General features: G+C 39.5%; 1 protein-coding gene across 1 annotated transcript; it reads left to right on the top strand.

Moving 5' to 3' along the window:
* Positions 1 to 2,618: 2,618 nt before the first annotated feature.
* LOC135057381 (olfactory receptor 5AR1-like) lies at positions 2,619 to 3,545 on the top strand. The gene has a single exon (XM_063963270.1). It carries the CDS (start codon positions 2,619 to 2,621, stop codon positions 3,543 to 3,545), a length of 927 nt encoding a protein of 308 aa, XP_063819340.1.
* Positions 3,546 to 8,479: the final 4,934 nt, after the last annotated feature.

Below are 8,479 nucleotides of genomic sequence, written 5' to 3'. Positions count from 1 at the left end.
AAGGTACAATATTATTCTATCAATAAATTGTGATTAATATTAAATCTACATACTGAGATTGATTGATTGATTGATTAATCCAGCCTGCACAGACCATGAGACTGATTTATATTCTTAGCTCAAATCAAATTCAGGACCCAACTTAAAATCCTTTTTAGCCTATAAGTGTTCAATATTTAGTATTCAATACTCGCCATTAGGTGCTATTTATCTAATATTCATAATATATCATTTCAGTTATAAAGGATTACCTTTCCTATATGCTCCTGTATGGTCAATTAGGTTATAAGTCCCAGCTTTTATGGGATGAATTTAGGTTCCCAAATTAGAGTCCTTTTAAGATCTATAGATAATAAACAATCCATTAGCACCATTAGGATCCAAATCCCCATAATCATAATGTCAATTAGCCATATATAATTACCTCTCGTGTGTGCTCCTCAATAGTACTCCTTCCTCATCAGCTGTCTATCAGACAATGAGGCTGAAAATTTCCAACCTCCTCTATTTATACCTCCTCAGGCTTTACATCACTTCCTGTTACATTTTATTTAGTTGATTCTAAGGGAGATAATTATGTCTCTTATTTTCATACAAGTTATCTATATAACATAAATTTAATGATTCAGTTTAAATCCATTAGTGCCCACAATCATTGGTGGACCAGTGGAGTTTGCGGCTAGAACGGGCTTAATTATCTATTTGCATTTCAGCTCCAGCTTACCGCTGTTTCCGGGTGGGTCCAAGCCTCATTTTCATATTTCATTGGTGATGCAGTGTGTGGTTATGGAGCACAAGCCGTCTGCCCACGCTCCAGAACCAATTACGTGTGTCCTGTGGCAAGGGAGTTGAGCAAAAGCTGACGGCCTGCGCTCCACATACCGGAAATATCAGTAGCGCTATCCTACAGTGGGTGGAACGCAAGCTGTCCACCTGCGTTCCACGTGCAGGAAATGTTAGCGATGTCATTACTGATAACGTGGTGTGCCATCTAGCAACCTGAGCTTTAGTTTCTTAAATAAATGCTTTTTTTCATTCTTTATACTTTATTTACTTAACTAAGTGACGTTTATGTTTGTTTTATGAAACTATTCTTTCTAAAAACTTTTTTGAATGGTGTAATGTTTCAAAAAATGGGAATGTGCTTGATAGTATATATACCATATACAGGTGATATGTATGTAAAAAAATCAATCTCCCAGGTAACTTACACTTTACAATTGGTTTTTCCATACTCATCAAATAGATTGCAACTTAACATAGATAACAGTTTATAGAAATGTGGTGCAATAATATAAAAACATTATATTTTACATTATACTTTCCCTACGAGTGCTCTTCACACCATCGTAAGAGGCTACGCTCCCGTAAGCCTTGCAAGCCCTTGTGGCATGCAATATTTTTATTATATGGAGTATTACCTTCCATCATAATTGTGTGAGTGGTTAAATATGGCATGGACAAAGGGCGTGCGATGGGTAAGGGGTCATAGCCCCTTGCAATGGCATGAACAGTGCACGCAGGGCCTGATGAATCACCTAGTATGTGCTGTGGTTGGGGTAGTGGTGGGTGCGGCGGAGACGCGGATGGGGGAAGGAGTGCGGGGGTGCCACGGGTGTGGGAGGGGCTGGTGCGGTGCTGCCACAGGTGATAGAGGGTCAGGTGTGTGGGTGCCGCAGGTGGAGAAGGTCGGGAGCAACCGCAGGTAGTGGAGGGGGGGGGTGCAGGGGTGCCACGGGTGGGGGAGGGGTAAGTGCAGGGGTGCTGAGGGTGGGGGAGGGGGTCCAGAGCCACCACTGGTAGTGGAGGGGGGGTGCTGGAGTACCATAGATGGGGCCCGGAACTACTACGAGCGGGAGGGGTGGGTCATGCTTCTCCTGGAGAGTCGCACAGCAGCCAGTCACTATTATTTGTGCAGGGGAGGGGGGGTCAGGCTTGACATGCGTGGCGGACTAGCCCTGTGCTGAGCGTCAACCCGCATGTCTGTGTGACTGATTGTAGATGTGCTAAATTTAGCACATCTACGATCAGGTCTGAATTAGGCTCAAAGATAATGTTACGGACCATGTAATTCAGGAGTGTGCTCTTGAACTTCACAAAGCTTTGAAGCTACATCTTTATAACTGCGCTTGTCACAGGTTATATTCTCACTCTATGGGTGTCATGGACACCCACGAGTGGGAATAGTCCCTGTTGGTCAGCATGCCGACAGTTGGGATAGTGAGGGGGCGGGATGTAGGTGGAGGTGTTGTGACTGGCAGTTTCCTGACCACCGGTCTCAAACTACATCCTGATCTGTGCTGTGTAAAATATCTGTGCCCTTTGACACAGAACAAATATTCCTTTTGCTTTAGTTATTTTAAAAACTGGAGTTTCATTATCCACTAAGTTAGTTAAAAAAACATATCTGGGCAGCTAAGGTTAAAAGGCTGAAAATACAAAAGTCCACTGATTCCCATATTAGCCAATTTAAGCATTCCACTGTATATGCCCTTCATAAGCACAAACCAAAACAGTTTAAAATTTGAAGAAGCAGTGATGAAAGTTATTTGGATATTTATCTCTGTGATAAGGCAATGTTATAATATATATTTTTTATTACACATTATTATACAGAAATGATAGAAGAACCATTTAATACAACAGAATTCTCATTTGAAGACTTGACTGAAGACCTAAAACTCCAATACTTTATGATGTTAATATTGTTCATTTCCTACCTTGTTGTTATTTGTGGAAATTTCACCATTATTGTTGTGATTTGGGTCACTCCTAACATGCACACTCCTATGTACATATTTCTGATGAATCTCTCCATCATTGACATTGCTTCCACCTCAAATATTTTACCTAAATTATTATATATGCTCATCACCAAGTATAACATAATCTCATTCTGGGAATGTATAGCTCAGCTGTATGTATTTTTGCTACTGAGTTGCACTGAAGTTGTCCTGCTTACAGCCATGGCATATGACCGCTATGTTGCCATATGTCACCCCCTTATCTATGTAAGTAAAATGAGCATAAGACACTGTGCCGGCCATTTAGTTACAGCGTGGACTTTTGGGTTTCTAAACCCTATTGGATATATTGCCCTTATATCTAAAATGTCCTACTGTACTTCTCATGGAATCAGCCACATCTTCTGTGACATTGCACCTTTGTTAAAGATCTCTTGCAGTGGTGTATCTGAAGTAGAAATGCTAAACTACATTGAAGGAACAATGTTGGGATTTATTACATTTCTTTTCACTTTAATCTCATATATTTTCATCATTTCAGCAATCCTAAATATAAATTCTGCTACAGGTCGATCTAAAGCTTTTTCTACCTGCTCTTCCCACCTGACCTGCATTATTCTATTTTACGTGACAATAACATCTTTGCATATGCAACCCACATCCAGCTACTCTTCCAAACAGGACAAGTGGTTTTCTCTTGTGTATGCTGTTTTGGTGCCAATGTTAAATCCTTTCATTTACAGTCTAAAGAACAAAGATGTCAAAAAAGTATTGTTGAAATTGAAAAAGAAATGGGTATAGGAAAACATAGGATCAATGTTAAAAAGAATATCTTATTAGACATTTTTGCCAAATTTCTTCAGAGCAGTCCATCCCAGCAAATATCTTGCCTATTGCTGTGTTGTCCCTGTTAATCCTTAACAAACTTGCTACTTAGGTGCTTGAAACTTAATACATACTGTACTTGTTATCTTTTGACAAAGCATTTCAAGGAGATTTATAAATGAACACCTATGTGTGTAGAACTAAATAGGGCAGTTACTTATCTGTCTAACAGGTTGGTCAAAAAGTTGACCTACAGTACATCCATCTGTGCATTAAAACTATGCTATACTCTACTACATTCTAGCATTGTAATTTCATCCCTCTCTCTGCTCTTCACGTGGTTAATACAATTAATTGCATATCACATGTAAAACAGCACTTTGGGCATAGATCCTCTGTAATGCAGCAATCAACAGCAAATGAAGCATATGGGTCCTGTAATGATGCTCAAATATTATGTTAATCAGCACAATTCAGTGAGCACAAATCACCTGTACAGTAATTCACCACAGATCCTTGGACACACAACCTTTCATATACTGTATATCCATCAGTGGTCATGTTCTTGTCGCACACATCAGTTTTATTCTTCTCCCCTGTTTTCCTGCATGGTGAGTAGAGAGTGACATCATTATTATTATTATTATCAACAGTTTCTTATATAGCGCAGCAATTTCCATTGCGCTTTACAATTGTAAAGATATGTAGAGATGTGTGCTGACCCCCGTATTTTAGTTTTGATTTTAGTTTGTTTTCAGACTTTTGTTTTGCCAAAACCACCATCACTTGTTTTGGTTTTGGACCTGTATTTTTTTACAAAAATTAATAAAAACAAATAAAATGACATAATTTTTTTGTTCCTACCGGATTATTAACCCCAATAACATTCCAGACAATTTCCAATTTTTGACCACATCACAGCTCATAATATTGTTTTCATCAATACTGGCCAAAGGCTACATTGAGCTGGCTGTTTATTAAGCAACAGAGCTGCAGAATTTAATAACACTTCTATTAAACATGGTCACATAGCTGTAGCAGAAAAGAAAAGTGCTGCAGGATGGAATTGTCCTTGAGCCCTCCCACCCACCCTTATGTTGGATATTAAAAAAAACATGCAGGGTTTAACAAACCAAGCACTTCATCGACAGAGCTACCGCTTTTGTGACTGAATTACTTGGTTTGCTTGGGCATCCACAAACATTTTTTTTTTGGCAGGACTACCTCTGATCACTAATGAGGTTAATGATGAGAATGATGGCAGTGGAGGTTGCATGGGGTGGTCCAAATTGCTGGTAACTGCTTGTTTTTTACTTTACAAATTATTAAAATTTTGTTACATACATTTCTTAAACTCGCCACAAAGGATGCAACAATGAGGAGGTACTTAGATGGTTAATGTCCCTACTTCTACTAAATTTGGCCTCCCAAATGGAGCAGATGCCTTCACAAATGTTGTCAGAATTTAGGTAAAAATTATCCCACACACAGTAGGTGGCTTTTTTGGTTTTATGTCAAAGCCTTACAATGGCTTTCTTTTTATCATGGGTAAGATTTACACAAACATAATAAACATCCTCAGTGGCATCGGATTGTACACAAGTATCCCTCTTATGCTGCTCCACTTCCACACTAGCATCTTTAATTTCTATTATGTCATCATTGCCATTTTTACTTGTACTGCTTATCCCTACATTTGCAGATGGTGCATAAATAGTGGAAGGAGTCAAATGAGGCTTCTCCATGAGTACAGTGCGAGAAATGTCAGACCCACAGATAGCTAATGTTGACACCCTAGACTCTTCAGGTATTTGTGAACGCAGTTTTTTCTTCAGCTTTAGTGTTTTGGGATTTTTAAACTGATTTGTTGGTTTTGAATGTGAGACCTCTACCCCTTTTATTAAAATTGGGAAAGATTTTTATTTCAGGTGCCCTTACCTAAACTTTCTTCCCCCTGGACCATCTGTAGTAGATGTTATAGTACTATCTATCATAACTGGCAGCATCAACTGCACTAGCACTTGGCTATTGCTCCGGTTCTTCCATCGACTTATTGTGATCCATATCAACTCAGTGCTTATATTCATTAACTCAGTGGAGCACAAAATCTACTGGACTATATTGAACGCACTCTAGTTGTACAAAAAAATATCAACTTTTTGTTTTCACATATGCCTTGCCAAAGCACACTGTAGACTCATACTACTAATATTTATTATTACAGTGGGGCACTGCCTGGCCCTGAATACATGGAAGGTTTTTTATTTAAGTAAAAAAAAAAAGTATTCTGTTCTTTATGTTTACCTTTGTTTCACCATTGCTGAGAACCACTAAGCTTTTATAATTATAGTACTGGTGACACACCCCAGTGTGCACCAATAAAGGGTTTATGTTGCACTTTGGGCAGTGGCAACTAAATAGTTTGCATTGTGCACCAAGGGTTAATACCGCGCATGTATTATGAGGATGTCTGGGCTACACTGTGGGCAGTGACTAAAAAACCCCAATGTGCACTCTGCACCAAGGGTTAATGCTGCCCCTGTATTAGGACTTCTGGACTGCACTCCAGCAGTGACAAAAACAGCAGTGTGCACTGTGAACCAAGGATTAATGCTGCCCCTGTGTTAGAACCACTGGTCTCTGCACCAAGGTGCTGCAGTTACGTTACAGCACCAATATGACACACTTAGTCAATATGCATTTAATAGATACTGTAAAATGTTCCTTCCTGCACTTTTAAAAGTAAAAAATACATTTTACTAACTGCTTAGTTTGCCTAATATTAACTACTTCATCTGATGCGACCACACCAGCAAGTGTCTTATCTGATCTGGTCCCACAGTTTGTGACCAGTCAGATACACTGGGGGTGATTCAGACCTGATTGGTTGGGCTGCTAACTTTGCTGTCCTGCGTTCAGGTAAGTCGCTGCCTTCAGGGGGAGTGTAAATTATCTGTGCAAGTGTGCGATCCTATGTGCAGCCGAACTGCTAAAATCCACTGTGTGCAGTCTTTGTGCAGACCTGGACTTACTCCTACAGTGCATTCACAACAGGCTGATCGGGGCTGGAGCTGACATCAAACACCCTCCCGATAAACACTGTGGCATGCCTGTGTTTATCCGGACAATCCCAATAAATGCTCAGTTACCACCCACAATAACTTTCTCCTGTCAATCACCTTGCAAAAGCTCGTGCAATCTGATTTTTCGCACCATCCTGGTGCTGACCAGCGAGGCCCTTTGTTGCTGTCCAACGCACGTGCGAACTGCGGTACATGCGCAGTTAGTACCTGATTGTCCCGTGTGCAAAAACGCACAGCAGTTATCAGGTCTGAATCACCTGCACAGTGTATAGAGCTACAGGGAAGAATAACTTCACTCTGCTGCTGCTCTCAGAGGGACTAATTTTATTTCTATATACACCCCTTGATGAAGTCTGTGTGATGAAACGCGTTGGTAATCCAATTGACCTCTGACTCAGATAAGCACTTTAATACTTTTGCACTTTATTATATTTATATGAATGTGTATTTGCTTTTTATCCCAATTTTAGAAAAAGTATTATTAAAATTTTAAATGTTTATATTTTTTAAATATCTTGTAATTATTTACAGACACCATTGGTCACTACTCCCATCCCTTTCTTTTATAAACGCAATTATTTCAGGGGTTTACCATCCCGATTTTATTTGGGGGACCAGCTGACGCCCTATATATATGGAGTGTTAATATAGCCTAGCCATACCTGTTGGGTCAAAAAGGATTTTATTTCCACCTGTGGCGCAGTATTTTTTCTTCTTGTCACAATATATATAAAAAATGGGGGGGTAGACCTAAAAATAGGGCTATGTATGGAGCTCAACCTCAAGACGTACTCCCTGTTAGATGGAGTACAAAAATACAAATGCAAAAAAAGGTGGTGATGTCTAAGGGAGCTTATCTATGGTATATCTTCCAGGATGTGACCACAATTCACTTGAAAGAGTCTGATTTATTTATATAAAAATATAGAACAATCACAGTGAATGACAAATATCTGACATAATTAAAATACAGACATCAGATATGGAAACCGTATATAGCGGACAATTCGTTAATCCAATTTTGTTTTCTTAATTAGTACATATCCGATGTTTTCATATCTGAACCAAAACCCGGATATGAAAACATTACATTATCTAGAATACAATATGTATCAACATCACCCAACAATCTACAGCAGTCCTCCACATAGTCAACAGTACTTTGAATGACCACAGAGCCCCCCTTATCTGCCCCTCTAATAATGATACTAATCCTCAAAAACTGCCTTATTAACACATTAGAGGCCACTAGTGACGTGACTGTACATCCTCATTCTGCCAAGAAATACACGATAAACTGGCCTCTGTCTTGTCTTTCCTAATTCGTTATCTATGTAATTATGTGTCTATGCGGACTCTATTACATAGGTAAGATTGAATGCCAGTTTAAAACAAGGATGGTACAACACAGGCGATTAGAGCTGCCATCAACACTGGGTGTAGTGACCAACCTGTGGCACGTCACTTTCTAAACCTCAAACATGGCAAGGCGACCCTGAAATACCAGGTGATCGACCATGTGCCTGAGTCCATTAGAGGAGGAAATAGGTCTCTTTAACTGCTTCAACTAGAGTCCCGGTGGATTTTCAGGCTTGATACTATACGGCCTAAGGGGCTCAATGAATCATTGGGCCTCAATAATTTTCTATAGGAACAGGGGTACCCTATGGTCACAGAAGGGACAAAGCAGGTACTGTGTAGATAACCTTATAAAAGTACAGACATAGTTGTGTAGATTGTTAGCAGACTGTCTATATCTGTGCAGAGTTTACATGTGCTTTAATCTTTTAAATGGACATAAGATTTTTATGGTGACGTTTTAAAGTA

This window comes from Pseudophryne corroboree, chromosome 3 (assembly GCF_028390025.1).
Source record: "Pseudophryne corroboree isolate aPseCor3 chromosome 3, aPseCor3.hap2, whole genome shotgun sequence".
NCBI classification, from domain to species: domain Eukaryota; kingdom Metazoa; phylum Chordata; class Amphibia; order Anura; family Myobatrachidae; genus Pseudophryne; species Pseudophryne corroboree.
The sequence above is the reverse complement of the archived record's forward strand: the minus strand, read 5'-3'. Positions and strand labels throughout refer to the sequence as shown.

Excerpts from the sequence above, each read along its gene's own strand:
- LOC135057381 (XM_063963270.1), top strand. The coding sequence starts at position 2,619 with ATGATAGAAGAACCATTTAATACAACAGAATTCTCATTTGAAGACTTG.